Below are 19314 nucleotides of genomic sequence, written 5' to 3'. Positions count from 1 at the left end.
AACCAAGAATACAGAAATATGCAATACAACACCCATGATAATATGCATATTTTTGGTATAAGTAGCCAAAGTAGGCAAAAAACAACATGTTTATGTATAGGCTACCTATGTTTTCATGTCCATCTCTGCTTGGCCTATTAATACATGTTGATCAATAATACATGTATATTTAGTCTATTTCTGTATTTAAGCATTCAATATAAGTAAATATTATTCATTATTAATTGTATTTCCATATAATTTGACTTAGCTCATTTCTCATCATGTTTCTGATTCTTATTTTTATTAAATATATAGACTATCTTCCATTCCGTCTTCCTTTGAGAACAGTGAGAAAGCAAGCACTATTGTTTGTTGACAACAGACATTACAATTCATAACTAATTTGCAGTGGCTGAAAAGTACTTGCAATTTGTACTTTTTGACTCTGAAGTAAAGGTATTGGAAATACTCAAGTAAACTACAAATGCCTAAAATTGTATTATGTACTTAGTTACTTTCCACCACTGATGATGATGAAACCTAAATGAAACACACCCGCAATTAACTTGATTCCTTTCAGCTGCGTTCACTAGTCAAAAACGCTAGCTTTGCACAGGTTTGGTACGTGTCAACAGCCACCACACGACTGATTTCTTTATTTTTAAACTTAATTGCACCATAGTCAAGGTAAGAAGAAAACTTATATTAATTCAATCAAATGTCAGATTCTTGTTAACCCAATATATAAGTATTTTAAAACTGTGTGCTATATGGGAAAACACTCATTTAGATTTACCACTTAAGCTTATAGTCTCTTCTGGGGGCAAGATCACAACTGCCATTTTCAACAAAGATGTTTGTTTAGTGCACATCATCACCCAGCTTTCCATGCCGGGGGAGGGGGGGGGAAGTACTTCAAAATATCAATACTGCAATGTAGAAATATTTCAAGAACAAACTGGTTAAAAATTAGGCCTATTGGTATGATATCAAAATGCACTTTAACTACTTACGCAGAAACTCCCATTTCACAAGTTTTCAAATGTATAACAATCTTTTGAAAATGGCAAATCTACAAGCTCACAGTGAGCTATCTGCCATTTTCAAATGGTCAAAATGTATAGGGCTGAATTGGTTATGCCAGAGAAAAAGGGGTCTCCGGGCACTCTGGAGTTAAAAAAGGGAAAATACTATTAAACCAACATGATTTGATCTATTATCTTTATTGACTTGTACATCTCTGAGCACCTGGTTGTTTAATTTATGTTTTCAATTTGTAGTAGAGTAAAACTACAATATTTGCCTCTGAGGTGTAGTGGAGTAGAAGTAAACTGTTGGTACTGAAATTTGGAAATGCCCAGTAAAGTTAAGAAGAGGGAAAAATAACTTTACACTTAAGTACAGTATTGAGTTGGCTTTCTGCTTTTGCTATACACTAAATGTTGTTGCTGTTGTAACTCTTGTTTGTAGATTTTCACTTACCCTTAGCCCTGGAATGGGGATGCTAAATGTATCTTGAACTGAAATGGCTTTAAGATTCATATAGTTTGTCTTTTTTTCTTTTTTCTATCCAGATATGGCAGCTGCCAGGTTACTTCTTTCCGGTGAGCACTTGGTCTGTGCGATCTGTCTGGATGTGGTCACCAAACCAGTCACCACACCATGTGGCCACAACTTCTGCAAGGCGTGTATTCAACACTACTGGAACACCAGGGTCATTTACCAGTGTCCTCTGTGTAATGCAACGTTTCCAACCAGACCTCAAATGCAAGTCAATACTGTCATGTCCGAGTTGGCTATAGGACATAAGAAGTGGGCTCAGGTTCTAGAAAACCAATCTGCTCATGACATTCTTTGTGACATCTGTTCTGCGAGGAAGGACATGGCTGTTGCGTCTTGTCTAGTATGCCTAGCTTCTTTCTGTGAGACGCACCTGGAGCCTCACCTGAGAGTTGCAGGCCTCAGGGGCCACACTTTATCTGCGCCTCTATCAGGTCTTGAAGACGGGTTGTGCAAGAACCATCACAGGCTCATTAACCTCTATTGTAAGACTGACCAGGCATTTATTTGTGGCGGTTGCATGACAACGGACCACAACAATCACCACGTTGTACTACTTGAGACGGAATACGACTCCAAGCGTGTAGAAGTCCAGAGTGCGATAAATGCACGGTCACAGAGGCTCGGTGAGCTCAAACTCTTCACTAAGAGGGCACGAGTCTTCAATCAGCAGCTGATCCGCTCCCGGCCAGATCTAGTTGCGGTGATTGGGGACCGGTGTAGAGCGGCAGAGCAGCAAGCGGAAGGTTTCATTATAGAACTGAACATGGATATCGCTGAGCTCGACAAGAAACGTGATGACCTGGAGCATCACCATTGCCTTGATGAACACCATCGCCTTGTCGATCACGATCGCCTTGTCCTGTTGCTGTCAAGCCTGCCTGCTCTGCTGAACAAGGACCTGAAGAACACCGTGGTTGACTTCAAACTCCCTGATACCAACTGCGTTAGGAGATGTGCAGCTCTTCTGGATCAGGAAGTCACTCTGCAGCAGCTGAAGGCTTGTGCTGTGGATGTGACCCTTGACCCAGACACTGCACACCGTGACCTCATCGTGTCCCCCGATGGGAAAGCAGTGATGCTTGGAGCAACACCTCAAGATGTCCCTGATGCTAGAAAGCGATTTAAACATCACGCAGTGTTGTCAAAGGAAGGTTTCAGATCAGGGAAGTTTTACTTTGAGGTCCAGGTAAAGGGGAAGACTAGTTGGGCTGTAGGAGTGGCGAGTGCATCTCTTAACAGAAAGTATCCTATCAGCATGTCTGTTAGGAATGAATGCTGGGTCATTGTGCTGGATGCTGGCCAGTATCGTGCATATGGCTCAGTGTCTTCTGGGTTCAATCTGTTTGTGAAGGAGAAACCACAGGCAGTGGGGGTCTTTGTAGACCATGATGCGGGACAGGTCTCTTTTCACAACGTGGCTGCAAAAGATCTGATCTACGTGTTCTCTGGCCTGACATTTAATGGTAGAGTACTGCATCCATACCTGTGCACTCGATCTGATCGCTCTCCATCTGATCTCGAGCCGCTCACCATCACTTCTCAAAGTCTCCCAAATTAACTCCAGTCAATACCACCAAAGGCATTTCCACCAAAATGTGGACTGTCAAGTATGACCTTGTGTACTGTGAGTTTTAATGTTATTGTAGCTATCAAAGCTCTGTTGTGTTTATATATGTGTTAATACTTTTAAAAAGGTTTCTATTGAGTTTTAAAGTCTTAATTTTGAATTTGTTTTAATAAAGCTTTTATTTGAAGAAACATGGATATTTGTCCTTATTGAAACCACTACATCTTACCAGGTTGTCTTATTTACCTTATAGTGTGGTCATTGTGACACATTCCAGCAGAGGGCATCCATTGTATGTTTCATTTGTTAACGTGTACAAGTAGCTACATAAGATTTAAACATGCACTATGGCAGTCAGTGATGCTGCAAATGGGGACTAGAAAATGTTTTGTCTACCAGTTTCCAGGGGGGCCCAGCCCCCAGCGACAAGTAGTATAGAGACACACGGGGACTACAAATTTCACGCCCCCCAAATGAGACGGCGTCCCCACTTCTGGTCCGTTGGCATGGATACTGCAGGCCAGCCCATAGAAGTCCATTGAAATTCAACTGTAGTTAGCCTACTTTTAAAATAAAATGAACTGAAGACTATATTGATTTTAATAAAAATATGTTTCCAAATGTATGAAGTGTCTTTGTCAACATATATTGTTTTTTCAATAGGATGTATTTCACATTTAATTTACCACTTAAATGAGTTACCCATAATGTTAACGGAGCAAAGGGGAGACGGCAGACAGAGAACCTGATGTCACTGCCTTTACGAGGCTACGAGCACCGACTTTGAAGAGTGGAATTCTCAATATACATCCCGACTGACTTTGTTATTCATGTCTATATTTTGAACATGTCACGGGCTTACTATATATGTTCTACCTACCACGGAGCTCCGACAGTGTGTCAACTTGTTGTATAATTAACTTTGCTGAATAGTTGCATGGGAAAATAACCCAGCTAAATGGAGGAGTGACATCCTGACATTTTCAACTACCTAGTGAATTCTCCAGATGAGTATTAATAATAGTCTTGCAAGAAGCTGTTTAGATCATTTTCAACAAATACATATCATATAAAACGAAATACAACAAATATATCTGGGTATTGAAAACCTCAAGGGATGCAACCGTGACGTATATACCATGCGACCACTTTGACTTGAGATTTACAATGCTAGCACTTTTCACAAACTGGAGTATATTATAGTACATTGTAGGATGTATATTGAGATGGCAGGTATGTGACATTGAAAAGGACAAATCAAACATATGGGACACTTTATTAGAACACAAAAATAATCGCTATAGCCTCAGTAATGAACCAGTGAAATTAGGGTATTTCATGATGCCTCTCATAGGGATTGCATTGGCAGCTGCAGTACACAGTTGAAACGGACCAGAAGTGGGGCCGCTGTCTCATTTGGGGGCGTGAAATTTGTAGTCCCCTTGTGTCTCTATCACATTCATCTTAACCACTTAATCCATTTTTACCATCTTCTATATATATATTTTTTTTAGATCAACTTCCTGATTCCACCCAAGAAATATTGCAATATATTTTATCGGTGAAACGATCAACTTGACTTTAATTATTCAAACGAGGTAGTTAATGGCTACTGTGGGACGATGGCAACATTTCAAAAACAACGCCATACAACATGCAGTTCATATACATTCATACAAATGTATCCATGTCGGGAGAGAAACACTGAAATTAACAATGCTCTTTGCATCTTTCATAGGATCATATCAATTACAGTCTACACGGTTTAACATGTTTAACAGGTGGTTTTAGGCACTTAATAAAGCATCCACATCTCCAATTTAACATTTACAAATAATGAACTGTATTTATATTTGCACTTTAAAATAATGGTTATTAAATACCTGAACAGTTTTTTTTTTTTTTTATTACACACAACTTAATAGGAAATTAGGAATACCAGATCGCTTGCCTCACAATGGTCTCTACCTGGTATTCCTAAACGTAACCTCAACTGTAATCCTAACCTAGCCTCTATGAAAAGGTGCCTAAACCTATTCCTAAACTTAACCTCAGTAAAACAATGCCTAAGCTTAAACTTGATTGGTTTGATGAGGTCAGATCAACATATGGAATGTTAGAACAGGTCAGAGGTCAGCTCCATATAGAGATAAGGGTATGGTGGCAGTGGGGGCATTGTCTTGAGTGTACAGGATTTGATGAGTGCCTAGGTAGGGCCGGCACTTAATTTTCGGCCCTGTTGAGAACTCTAGTTTTCGCCGGCTGCCGGACGCAGCTGCACTAATAACGGCCCCTAGATGTGTCACAGAGACACCATTTTTTTGGGAGCGTTCTACCCATTGCTGGCTGTCTGAATACCAAAAAAAAACTAAAACATTATTGCTTATAGCAGCTTTAATATGTATGTGAATGACTCAATTTAATGCACAATCTATGTATAACTAAAAAAAATCACACCTGTGTGAACTGAGTGGTGTAATGAAATCATGTCTGACGTAATGAAATCACACCCGGGTGTGATTTCATTACCTGGCTTTGTTTGTGCAGAAAAAATGAGCATGGTTGCTATGTTCACCCTGTTCACCCGGGTGTGATTTCATTACGTCATTACAACAGGGTGAACATAGCAACCATGCTCATTTTTTCTGCACAAAAAAGCCAGTTGTAGGAGTGGTTTACACCACTCAAAAATACATAGCATGGATGCACCTGGGACGTATCCTCAGTGATGTATCCTGAGGTCAACGGGGTTTCGGGTCTACCAACATCATACCCCTCACTCAGGCGACCCAGCCGGGGTTGATCAAATCCCGATTTACGTCCCAGTAGCTACCCTTGATCAGTCCATCAGGGAATGAGCAAGGCCACACAATCTGTTGCCCCAGAACTACTCTGCCGGGACTGGGAGAACCAAATTCTTCTTGGCGCGTGGAAGGACTAGGCTCTGTGGGTTGACTCCTGTCCGGGCCCTTCCTACGTCTCACCAGGTCCACTCCTGCTCTCACCAGGCCCAGGACCTGTGCGTTGCACCAGACTCCCAGCACCAGGCACTTCATTCAGGAGTGGTGGATTATAATGGCCCTCCTAAAGGCCTCACTGAGGTTTGTTGGGCTTCCTCCTCACGGAGGACACAGGCTGGGGCGCTAACCCATACTGCTCACCCGGGTGCCGTCTACATTCCGGCTGTCACCCGTCTCTCCGGTGGTCACAAGACTATACCCGGTTGTCACATAGTCTATTCCTATGAGTAACTAGAATATCTATAACTAAAATACATCGCATGGATGCACCTGGGACGTATCCTCAGTGATGTATCCTGAGGTCAACCAACATCATACCCCTCACTCAGGCGACCCAGCCGGGGTTGATCAAATCCCGATTTACGTCCCAGTAGTCAGGGAATATTATCAGTATTACCAGACAAATCTGGGAATACATTTCTTACCAAGAAGTTTCTTCACCAATGTGTTTGTAAAGGTGTCTACTAACATATCCCACATTGGTTTAAATTCAACCACCCATAGGGGAATTTTTGACAGTTGCTGAATGTTGGGGTACCATCAGCAGCCAATATGGCAAAATGTTCTAAATTTCATTATGCTTAAAATAGCATGTGACGTGTCAAACTAGGGGGTTTTCATCATTCTGAATCCATTCCAAGCATTTGTTTTGCACGAAAAACACTCCTTGGGCTAAAAACGGCCATAGACACTTGCCCAAAATAATGTGCCCAAATGTGCTGACCTCATCACATTTGTGATGACGTCTATGACCTTTTTAAGCCCAAGGAGTGTTTTTCGTGCAAAACCAATGTTTGGAATGGATTCAGAATCATGAAAACCCGCTAGTTTGACCCTTAGTTTGGCCATAGACCCCCTAGTTTGGCCATAGCCACTTGACCAAATATGCCCAAATGTGCTGACTTCATCACATTTGTGATGACGGCTATGGCCATTTTTAGCCCAAGGAGTGTTTTTCGTGCAAAACTAATGTTTGGAATGGATTCAGAATGATGAAAACCCCCTAGTTCGAGAAGTCACATGCTACTTAAAGCATAATGAAATTTAGAACATTTTGCCTTATAATGGTTGTACCCCAACTTTCAGCAGCTGTAAAAAATTCCCCTAGGGTGGTTGAATATTTAAACCAATGTGGGATGTGTTAGTAGACACCTTTACAAACACATTGGTGAAGAAAATTCTCGGTAAGAAATGTATTCCCAGGTTTTATTAATATCCAGATATACAGATTGGCCCAATTCCAATTGCTGCCCTCAGCTGTAAGTGCTTGAGGGTGAGAGGCTGCAAGGGCTCCAATGAAAGGAATGGGACAGTACTTTGAAGATTAATCCGTCATTCATGACACTTAAATCACTTTTAAAACTCTTACTTTTAAAAACGTACTGTCCTTTTTCACAGTAGGCAACACCGAAAAGGTGTAGGCTGCCGCTGAAGCAGAGGCTTTATTTATGCCACCCTATTTGAAGACAAAACAAAACAAAATCATATTTCCAGAGCTTAGTTCGACAAAATTAATAATATACATCAGCATATTTTAGCATGAGACAAACCAAGAATACAGAAATATGCAATACAACACCCATGATAATATGCATATTTTTGGTATAAGTAGCCAAAGTAGGCAAAAAACAACATGTTTATGTATAGGCTACCTATGTTTTCATGTCCATCTCTGCTTGGCCTATTAATACATGTTGATCAATAATACATGTATATTTAGTCTATTTCTGTATTTAAGCATTCAATATAAGTAAATATTATTCATTATTAATTGTATTTCCATATAATTTGACTTAGCTCATTTCTCATCATGTTTCTGATTCTTATTTTTATTAAATATATAGACTATCTTCCATTCCGTCTTCCTTTGAGAACAGTGAGAAAGCAAGCACTATTGTTTGTTGACAACAGACATTACAATTCATAACTAATTTGCAGTGGCTGAAAAGTACTTGCAATTTGTACTTTTTGACTCTGAAGTAAAGGTATTGGAAATACTCAAGTAAACTACAAATGCCTAAAATTGTATTATGTACTTAGTTACTTTCCACCACTGATGATGATGAAACCTAAATGAAACACACCCGCAATTAACTTGATTCCTTTCAGCTGCGTTCACTAGTCAAAAACGCTAGCTTTGCACAGGTTTGGTACGTGTCAACAGCCACCACACGACTGATTTCTTTATTTTTAAACTTAATTGCACCATAGTCAAGGTAAGAAGAAAACTTATATTAATTCAATCAAATGTCAGATTCTTGTTAACCCAATATATAAGTATTTTAAAACTGTGCTATATGGGAAAACACTCATTTAGATTTACCACTTAAGCTTATAGTCTCTTCTGGGGGCAAGATCACAACTGCCATTTTCAACAAAGATGTTTGTTTAGTGCACATCATCACCCAGCTTTCCATGCCGGGGGAGGGGGGGGAAAGTACTTCAAAATATCAATACTGCAATGTAGAAATATTTCAAGAACAAACTGGTTAAAAATTAGGCCTATTGGTATGATATCAAAATGCACTTTAACTACTTACGCAGAAACTCCCATTTCACAAGTTTTCAAATGTATAACAATCTTTTGAAAATGGCAAATCTACAAGCTCACAGTGAGCTATCTGCCATTTTCAAATGGCCAAAATGTATAGGGCTGACTTGGTTATGCCAGAGAAAAAGGGGTCTCCGGGCACTCTGGAGTTAAAAAAGGGAAAATACTATTAAACCAACATGATTAGATCTAACGGTCCATCGATTTGTATCAGTTTCATCCCCTTTGATCAAGGAGCACTTTTTTTTTTTTTTTTTTTTAAGATTATCTTTATTGACTTGTACATCTCTGAGCACCTGGTTGTTTAATTTATGTTTTCAATTTGTAGTAGAGTAAAACTACAATATTTGCCTCTGAGGTGTAGTGGAGTAGAAGTAAACTGTTGGTACTGAAATTTGGAAATGCCCAGTAAAGTTAAAAAAAGAGGGGGAAAAATAACTTTACACTTAAGTACAGTATTGAGTTGGCTGCCTGCTTTTGCTATACACTAAATGTTGTTCCTGTTGTAACTCTTGTTTGTAGATTTTCACTTACCCTTAGCCCTGGAATGGGGATGCTAAATGTATCTTGAACTGAAATGGCTTTAAGATTCATATAGTTTGTCTTTTTTTCTATCCAGATATGGCAGCTGCCAGGTTACTTCTTTCCGGTGAGCACTTGGTCTGTGCGATCTGTCTGGATGTGGTCACCAAACCAGTCACCACACCATGTGGCCACAACTTCTGCAAGGCGTGTATTCAACACTACTGGGACACCAGGGTCATTTACCAGTGTCCTCTGTGTAATGCAACGTTTCCAACCAGACCTCAAATGCAAGTCAATACTGTCCTGTCCGAGTGGGCTATAGTACATAAGAAGTGGGCTCAGGTTCTAGAAAACCAATCTGGTCTTGAAGACAGGTTTTGCAAGAACCATCACATGCTCATTGACCTCTATTGTAAGACTGACCAGGCATTTATTTGTGGCGGTTGCATGACAACGGACCACAAAAATCACCACATTGAACTACTTGAGACGGAATACGAATCCAAACGTGCAGAAGTCCAGAGTGCGATAAATGCACGATCACAGAGGATCGGTGAGCTCAAACTCTTCACCAAGAGGGCACGAGTCTTCAATGAGCAGCTGATCCGCTCCCGGCCAGATCTAGTTGCGGTGATTGGGGACCGGTGTAGAGCGGCAGAGCAGCAAGCGGAAGGTTTCATTATAGAACTGAACATGGATATCGCTGAGCTCGACAAGAAACGTGATGACCTGGAGCATCACCATTGCCTTGATGAACACCATCGCCTTGTCGATCACGATCGCCTTTTCCTGTTGCTGTCAAGCCTGCCTGTTCTGCTGAACAAGGACCTGAAGAACACCGTGGTTGACTTCAAACTCCCTGATACCAACTGCGTTAGTAGATGTGCATTTCTTCTGGATCAGGAAGTCACTCTGCAGCAACTGAACATGAAAATCACTGAGCTCGACAAGAAACCTGGTGACATTGTTGTTTTTTTATGTCTGTACTCAATAATTATTGTTTTTTTTTATTTGTATGTATTTTAATTGTTTTAATAATGACGATAACTGTGGGGGGAGGGATGGGGTGAGGGAGAAAATGAAAAGAATGGTATGTTCAAACTGAACTTAAATTCTTGAAACCCGCTACCAATAAACACATATTTAAAGAAACGTGATGACCTGGAGCATTGCCTTGATGAACACCATCGCCTTGTCGATCACGATCGCCTTGTCCTGTTGCTGTCAAGCCTGCCTGCTCTGCTGAACAAGGACCTGAAGAACACCGTGGTTGACTTCAAAAATACCAACTGCGTTAGGAGATGTGCAGCTCTTCTGGATCAGGAAGTCACTCTGCAGCAGCTGAAGGCTTGTGCTGTGGATATGACCCTTGACCCAGACACTGCACACCGTGACCTCATCGTGTCCCCCGATGGGAAAGCAGTGATGCTTGGAGCAACACCTCAAGATGTCCCTGATGCTAGAAAGCGATTTAAACATCACGCAGTGTTGTCAAAGGAAGGTTTCAGATCAGGGAAGTTTTACTTTGAGGTCCAGGTAAAGGGGAAGACTAGTTGGGCTGTAGGAGTGGCGAGTGCATCTCTTAACAGAAAGTATCCTATCAGCATGTCTGTTAGGAATGAATGCTGGGTCATTGTGCTGGATGCTGGCCAGTATCGTGCATATGGCTCAGTGTCTTCTGGGTTCAATCTGTCTGTGAAGGAGAAACCACAGGCAGTGGGGGTCTTTGTAGACCATGACGCGGGACAGGTCTCTTCTCACAACGTGGCTGCAAAAGATCTGATCTACGTGTTCTCTGGCCTGACATTTAATGGTAGAGTACTGCATCCATACCTGTGCACTCGATCTGATCGCTCTCCATCTGATCTCGAGCCGCTCACCATCACTTCTCAAAGTCTCCCAAATGAACTCCAGTCAATACCACCAAAGGCATTTCCACCAAAATGTGGACTGTCAAGTATGACCTTGTGTACTGTGAGTTTCAATGTGATTGTAGCTATCAAAGCTCTGTTGTGTTTATATACGTGTTAATACTTTTAAAAAGGTTTCTATTGAGTTTTAAAGTCTTAATTTTGAATTTGTTTTAATAAAGCTTTTATTTGAAGAAACATGGATATTTGTCCTTATTGAAACCACTACATCTTACCAGGTTGTCTTATTTACCTTATAGTGTGGTCATTGTGACACATTCCAGCAGAGGGCATCCATTGTATGTTTCATTTGTTAACGTGTACAAGTAGCTACATAAGATTTAAACCTCACACTACAAACATGCACTATGGCAGTCAGTGATGCTGCAAATGGGGACTAGAAAATGTTTTGTCTACCAGTTTCCAGGGGGGCCCAGCGACAAGTAGTTTCTGTAGTATCACATTCATCTTAACCACTTAATCCATTTTTACCATCTTATATATATATATATATATTTTTTTTAAGATCAACTTCCTGATTCCACCCAAGAAATATTGCAATATATTTATTCGGTGAAACGATCAACTTGACTTTAATTATTCAAACGAGGTAGTTAATGGCTACTGTGGGACAATGGCAACATTTCAAAAACAACGCCATACAACATGCAGTTCATATACATTCATACAAATGTATCCATCCACATCTCCAATTTAACATTTACAAATAATGAACTGTATTTATATTTGCACTTTAAAATAATGGTTATTAAATACCTGAACAGTTTTTTTTTATTTTTTATTACACACAATTTAATAGGAAATTAGGAATACCAGATCGCTTGCCTCACAATGGTCTCTACCTGGTATTCCTAAACGTAACCTCAACTGTAATCCTAACCTAGCCTCTATGAAACGGTGCCTAAACCTATTCCTAAACTTAACCTCAGTAAAACAATGCCTAAACCTATGTAAAACAAATACAAGAACCGCCCCACTGGGCAGCCGGCGAAAAATAATTAGGGCGAGCGTCTTGTAACGCGTGTTGCTCCCTCACGTATTAGGTCGATATGAGTCACCAGAACCAAGCACGGGTGTTTTCGATTAATCTAACATGGTTAAAATAGAGTTTGAAATTGCTGCTGGACGAGCGCTGGCGCTTTGGCATGGTCCATATGGAATGAATTATGTACTGGCCATATAAAGGCAAGTAAATTGACCCTATGGGAGCCAACCCAGGGCAAAGCCAGGAGGGGAAAGAAGCGTACCACCTATGTAGACGTGCTGCGGCGCGACAGCTTGACTGACAACACTGCAGAGCTCATAAGAACCTGATGTTGGATAGGAAATTGTGGAGGGCAGCGATCCACTAATCCCGAGTTGGTGTTGGCTAGTCCACACTGGCCATTAGGGCTGTGAATCTTTGGGTGTCCCACGATTCGATTCGATTCCGATTCTTGGGGTCACGATAAGATTCAACTCGATTCTCAATCCAAAAACGATTTTATTAAAATTCAAAAGCATTTTTTTCCCAGATTCAAATCCAGGACAACAACATGTACAAAACGTTTCCTGACTCCTGACTGAGTCTGACACTCAGTTACCTTTTCTCACTCAGTTACCAGAACTATACATTCAAGTAAAAACTGCTGTAAAATGAATATAATTGGTAGGCTTTGGCTAGCTGGTAGTAAAAATGCACACATGCAAAGTATGCAGAAACGTACAGGTTGATAATCCCTTGTGTTAGGCACAGAGACTATAGAGACACACTCACACTAACGATTTTTGGAAATTATGAATCGATTTTGAATCGTTCATAACTGGAATCGCGATTCTAATTCGAATCGTTTCTTTTTTGACACCCCTACTGGCCATATATGGAGCGTGTCTTGATTGGTTTGATGAGGTCAGATCAACATATGGAATGTTAGAACAGGTCAGAGGTCAGCTCCATATAGAGATCTAAGGGTATGGTGGCAGTGGGGGCATTGTCTTGAGTGTACAGGATTTGATGAGTGCCTAGGTAGGGCCGGCACTTAATTTTCGGCCCTGTTGAGAACTCTAGTTTTCGCCGGCTGCCGGACGCAGCTGCACTAATAACGGCCCCTAGATGTGTCACAGAGACACAATTTTTTTGGGAGCGTTCTACCCATTGCTGGCTGTCTGAATACCAAAAAAATAACTAAAACATTATTGCTTATAGCAGCTTTAATATGTATGTGAATGACTCAATTTAATGCACAATCTATGTATAACTAAAAAAATACATAGCATGGATGCACCTGGGACGTATCCTCAGTGATATATCCTGAGGTCAACGGGGTTTCGGGTCTACCAACATCATACCCCTCACTCAGGCGACCCAGCCGGGGTTGATCAAATCCCGATTTACGTCCCAGTAGCTACCCTCGATCAGTCCATCAGGGAATGAGCAAGGCCACACAATCCGTTGCCCCAGAACTACTCTAACGGGACTGGGAGAACCAAATTCTTCTTGGCGCGTGGAAGGACTAGGCTCTGTGGGTTGACTCCTGTCCGGGCCCCTCCTACGTCTCACCAGGTCCACTCCTGCTCTCACCAGGCCCAGGACCCGTGCGTTGCACCAGACTCCCAGCACCAGGCACTTCATTCAGGAGTGGTGGATTATAATGGCCCTCCTAAAGGCCTCACTGAGGTTTGTTGGGCTTCCTCCTCACGGAGGACACAGGCTGGGGCGCTAACCCATACTGCTCACCCGGGTGCCGTCTACATTCCGGCTGTCACCCGTCTCTCCGGTGGTCACCAGACTATACCCGGTTGTCACATAGTCTATTCCTATGAGTCACTAGAATATCTATAACTAAAATACATCGCATGGATGCACCTGGGACGTATCCTCAGTGATGTATCCTGAGGTCAACCAACATCATACCTCTCACTCAGGCGACCCAGCCGGGGTTGATCAAATCCCGATTTACGTCCCAGTAGTCAGGGAATATCTTACCAAGAAGTTTCTTCACCAATGTGTTTGTAAAGGTGTCTACTAACATATCCCACATTGGTTTATATTCAACCACCCATAGGGGAATTTTTGACAGTTGCTGAATGTTGGGGTACCATCAGCAGCCAAATGGCAAAATGTTCTAAATTTCATTATGCTTTAAATAGCATGTGACGTGTCAAACTAGGGGGTTTTCATCATTCTGAATCCATTCCAAGCATTTGTTTTGCACGAAAAACACTCCTTGGGCTAAAAACGGCCATAGACACAAATAAAGTGCCCAAATGTGCTGACCTCATCACATTTGTGATGACGTCTATGACCTTTTTAAACCCAAGGAGTGTTTTTCGTGCAAAACCAATGTTTGGAATGGATTCAGAATCATGAAAACCCGCTAGTTTGACCCTTAGTTTGGCCATAGACCCCCTAGTTTGGCCATAGCCACTTGACCAAATATGCCCAAATGTGCTGACTATTTTGTGATGACGGCTATGGCCATTTTTAGCCCAAGGAGTGTTTTTCGTGCAAAACTAATGTTTGGAATGGATTCAGAATGATGAAAACCCCCTAGTTCGAGACGTCACATGCTACTTAAAGCATAATGAAATTTAGAACATTTTGCCTTATAATGGTTGTACCCCAACTTTCAGCAGCTGTCAAAAATTCCCCTATAGGGTGGTTGAATATTTAAACCAATGTGGGATGTCTTAGTAGACACCTTTACAAACACATTGGTGAAGAAAATTCTTGGTAAGAAATGTATTCCCAGGTTTTATTAATATCCCCTGACTACAGTAGCTACCCTCGATCAGTCCATCAGGGAATGAGCAAGGCCACACAATCCGTTGCCCCGGAGGCCGGAACTACTCTGCCGGGACTGGGAGAACCAAATTCTGGTGCGTAAAGCTATATGTATGTAAAGCTATAGAAATCTATATAAATACACCATTTCCCATAGTCCTGAGGAGGGGAGGAGGGGTCTTGCTTCCTGAGAGAACAGATTGGCCCAATTCCAATTGCTGCCCTCAGCTGTAAGTGCTTGAGGGTGAGAGGCTGCAAGGGCTCCAATGAATGGAATGGGACAGTACTTTGAAGATTAATCCGTCATTCATGACACTTAAATCACTTTTAAAACTCTTACTTTTAAAAACGTACTGTCCTTTTTCACAGTAGGCAACACCGAAAAGGTGTAGGCTGCCACTGAAGCAGAGGCTTTATTTATGCCACCCTATTTGAAGACAAAACAAAACAAAATCATTATTTCCAGAGCTTAGTTCGACAAAATTAATAATATACATCAGCATATTTTAGCATGAGACAAACCAAGAATACAGAAATATGCAATACAACACCCATGATAATATGCATATTTTTTGTATAAGTAGCCAAAGTAGGCAAAAAACAACATGTTTATGTAGGCTATAGGCTACCTATGTTTTCATGTCCATCTCTGCTTGGCCTATTAATACATTAATTGTTGATCAATAATACATGTATATTTAGTCTATTTTTGTATTTAAGCAGAATTTGTATTATTAATTTTATAAGTATACATACTTCAATATAAGTAAATATTATTCATTATTAATTGTATTTCCATATAATTTTACTTAGCTCATTTCTCATCATGTTTCTGATTCTTATTTTTATCTTCCATTCCGTCTTCCTTTGAGAACAGTGAGAAATCAAGCACTATTGTTTGTTGACAACAGACATTACAATTCATAACTAATTTGCAGTGGCTGAAAAGTACTTGCAATTTGTACTTTTTGACTCTGAAGTAAAGGTATTGGAAATACTCAAGTAAACTACAAATGCCTAAAATTGTATTTAACTACAGTAGCCTACTTGAGTATTATGTATAGTTACTTTCCACCACTGATGATGATGAAACCTAAATGAAACACACCCGCAATTAACTTGATTCCTTTCAGCTGCGTTCACTAGTCAAAAACCCTAGCTTTGCACAGGTTTGGTAGTGTCAACAGCCACCACACGACTGATTTCTTTATTTTGAAACTTAATTGCACCATAGTCAAGGTAAGAAGAAAACTTATATTAATTCAATCAAATGTCAGATTCTTGTTAACCCAATATATAAGTATTTTCAAACTGTGCTATATGGGAAAACACTCATTTAGATTTACCACTTAAGCTTATAGTCTCTTCTGGGGGCAAGATCACAACTGCCATTTTCAACAAAGATGTTTGTTTAGTGCACATCATCACCCAGCTTTCCATGCCGGGGGAGGGGGGGGGGGGGAAAGTACTTAAAAATATCAATACTGCAATGTAGAAATATTTCAAGAACAAACTGGTTAAAAATTAAAGTAGGCCTATTGGTATGATATCAAAATGCACTTTAACTACTTATGCAGAAACCCCCATTTCACAAGTTTTCAAATGTATAACAATCTTTTGAAAATGGCAAATCTACAAGCTCACAGTGAGCTATCTGCCATTTTCAAATGGTCAAAATGTATAGGGCTGAATTGGTTATGCCAGAGAAAAAGGGGTCTCCGGGCACTCTGGAGTTAAAAAAGGGAAAATACTATTAAACCAACATGATTTGATCTAACGGTCCATCGATTTGTATCAGTTTCATCCCCTTTGATCAAGGAGCACTTTTTTTTTTTTTTTTTACTATTATCTTTATTGACTTGTACATCTCTGAGCACCTGGTTGTTTAATTTATGTTTTCAATTTGTAGTAGAGTAAAACTACAATATTTGCCTCTGAGGTGTAGTGGAGTAGAAGTAAACTGTTGGTACTGAAATTTGGAAATGCCCAGTAAAGTTAAGAAGAGGGAAAAATAACTTTACACTTAAGTACAGTATTGAGTTGGCTTTCTGCTTTTGCTATACACTAAATGTTGTTGCTGTTGTAACTCTTGTTTGTAGATTTTCACTTACCCTTAGCCCTGGAATGGGGATGCTAAATGTATCTTGAACTGAAATGGCTTTAAGATTCATATAGTTTGTCTTTTTTTCTTTTTTCTATCCAGATATGGCAGCTGCCAGGTTACTTCTTTCCGGTGAGCACTTGGTCTGTGCGATCTGTCTGGATGTGGTCACCAAACCAGTCACCACACCATGTGGCCACAACTTCTGCAAGGCGTGTATTCAACACTACTGGAACACCAGGGTCATTTACCAGTGTCCTCTGTGTAATGCAACGTTTCCAACCAGACCTCAAATGCAAGTCAATACTGTCATGTCCGAGTTGGCTATAGGACATAAGAAGTGGGCTCAGGTTCTAGAAAACCAATCTGCTCATGACATTCTTTGTGACATCTGTTCTGCGAGGAAGGACATGGCTGTTGCGTCTTGTCTAGTATGCCTAGCTTCTTTCTGTGAGACGCACCTGGAGCCTCACCTGAGAGTTGCAGGCCTCAGGGGCCACACTTTATCTGCGCCTCTATCAGGTCTTGAAGACGGGTTGTGCAAGAACCATCACATGCTCATTGACCTCTATTGTAAGACTGACCAGGCATTTATTTGTGGCGGTTGCATGACAACGGACCACAACAATCACCACGTTGTACTACTTGAGACGGAATACGACTCCAAGCGTGTAGAAGTCCAGAGTGCGATAAATGCACGGTCACAGAGGCTCGGTGAGCTCAAACTCTTCACTAAGAGGGCACGAGTCTTCAATCAGCAGCTGATCCGCTCCCGGCCAGATCTAGTTGCGGTGATTGGGGACCTGTTTAGAGCCGTAGAGCAGCAAGTGGAAGGTTTCATTATAGAACTGAACATGGATATCGCTGAGCTCGACAAGAAACGTGATGACCTGGAGCATCACCATTGCCTTGATGAACACCATCGCCTTGTCGATCACGATCGCCTTGTCCTGTTGCTGTCAAGCCTGCCTGCTCTGCTGAACAAGGACCTGAAGAACACCGTGGTTGACTTCAAACTCCCTGAAGTCACTCTGCAGCAGCTGAAGGCTTGTGCTGTGGATGTGACCCTTGACCCAGACACTGCACACCGTGACCTCATCGTGTCCCCCGATGGGAAAGCAGTGATGCTTGGAGCAACACCTCAAGATGTCCCTGATGCTAGAAAGCGATTTAAACATCACGCAGTGTTGTCAAAGGAAGGTTTCAGATCAGGGAAGTTTTACTTTGAGGTCCAGGTAAAGGGGAAGACTAGTTGGGCTGTAGGAGTGGCGAGTGCATCTCTTAACAGAAAGTATCCTATCAGCATGTCTGTTAGGAATGAATGCTGGGTCATTGTGCTGGATGCTGGCCAGTATCGTGCATATGGCTCAGTGTCTTCTGGGTTCAATCTGTTTGTGAAGGAGAAACCACAGGCAGTGGGGGTCTTTGTAGACCATGATGCGGGACAGGTCTCTTTTCACAACGTGGCTGCAAAAGATCTGATCTACGTGTTCTCTGGCCTGACATTTAATGGTAGAGTACTGCATCCATACCTGTGCACTCGATCTGATCGCTCTCCATCTGATCTCGAGCCGCTCACCATCACTTCTCAAAGTCTCCCAAATTAACTCCAGTCAATACCACCAAAGGCATTTCCACCAAAATGTGGACTGTCAAGTATGACCTTGTGTACTGTGAGTTTTAATGTTATTGTAGCTATCAAAGCTCTGTTGTGTTTATATATGTGTTAATACTTTTAAAAAGGTTTCTATTGAGTTTTAAAGTCTTAATTTTGAATTTGTTTTAATAAAGCTTTTATTTGAAGAAACATGGATATTTGTCCTTATTGAAACCACTACATCTTACCAGGTTGTCTTATTTACCTTATAGTGTGGTCATTGTGACACATTCCAGCAGAGGGCATCCATTGTATGTTTCATTTGTTAACGTGTACAAGTAGCTACATAAGATTTAAACATGCACTATGGCAGTCAGTGATGCTGCAAATGGGGACTAGAAAATGTTTTGTCTACCAGTTTCCAGGGGGGCCCAGCCCCCAGCGACAAGTAGTATAGAGACACACGGGGACTACAAATTTCACGCCCCCCAAATGAGACGGCGTCCCCACTTCTGGTCCGTTGGCATGGATACTGCAGGCCAGCCCATAGAAGTCCATTGAAATTCAACTGTAGTTAGCCTACTTTTAAAATAAAATGAACTGAAGACTATATTGATTTTAATAAAAATATGTTTCCAAATGTATGAAGTGTCTTTGTCAACATATATTGTTTTTTCAATAGGATGTATTTCACATTTAATTTACCACTTAAAT

At 41.1% G+C, this 19314-nt stretch overlaps 3 protein-coding genes across 3 annotated transcripts; all 3 read left to right on the top strand.

Moving 5' to 3' along the window:
* Nucleotides 1-528: 528 nt before the first annotated feature.
* LOC306939616 (tripartite motif-containing protein 75-like) lies at nt 529-3303 on the top strand. The gene is made up of 2 exons (XM_079524240.1): nt 529-669; nt 1557-3303. The coding sequence occupies exon 2, from the start codon at nt 1559-1561 to the stop codon at nt 3101-3103; it is 1545 nt and encodes a 514-aa protein (XP_079380366.1). The 5' UTR covers nt 529-669; nt 1557-1558; the 3' UTR covers nt 3104-3303.
* Nucleotides 3304-8208: 4905 nt separating this feature from the next.
* Nucleotides 8209-11320, top strand: LOC306930873 (tripartite motif-containing protein 75-like). The gene is made up of 2 exons (XM_079511969.1): nt 8209-8348; nt 9303-11320. Exon 2 carries the CDS (start codon nt 9305-9307, stop codon nt 10232-10234), a length of 930 nt encoding a protein of 309 aa, XP_079368095.1. The 5' UTR covers nt 8209-8348; nt 9303-9304; the 3' UTR covers nt 10235-11320.
* Nucleotides 11321-16049: 4729 nt separating this feature from the next.
* LOC306927725 (tripartite motif-containing protein 75-like) lies at nt 16050-18810 on the top strand. Its single transcript, XM_079507563.1, has 2 exons — nt 16050-16141; nt 17106-18810. Exon 2 carries the CDS (start codon nt 17108-17110, stop codon nt 18608-18610), a length of 1503 nt encoding a protein of 500 aa, XP_079363689.1. The 5' UTR covers nt 16050-16141; nt 17106-17107; the 3' UTR covers nt 18611-18810.
* The last annotated feature ends 504 nt before the right edge of the window (nt 18811-19314 follow it).

The sequence above is a fragment of the Electrona antarctica genome, assembly GCF_951216825.1.
Source record: "Electrona antarctica genome assembly, chromosome: 1".
NCBI lineage: Eukaryota > Metazoa > Chordata > Actinopteri > Myctophiformes > Myctophidae > Electrona > Electrona antarctica.
This window is presented reverse-complemented; position numbering and strand designations above follow the sequence as displayed.

Bases quoted from the DNA above. Each gene is read 5' to 3' on its own strand.
- LOC306939616 (XM_079524240.1), top strand. From the start codon at position 1,559: ATGGCAGCTGCCAGGTTACTTCTTTCCGGTGAGCACTTGGTCTGTGCG.
- LOC306930873 (XM_079511969.1), top strand. From the start codon at position 9,305: ATGGCAGCTGCCAGGTTACTTCTTTCCGGTGAGCACTTGGTCTGTGCG.
- LOC306927725 (XM_079507563.1), top strand. From the start codon at position 17,108: ATGGCAGCTGCCAGGTTACTTCTTTCCGGTGAGCACTTGGTCTGTGCG.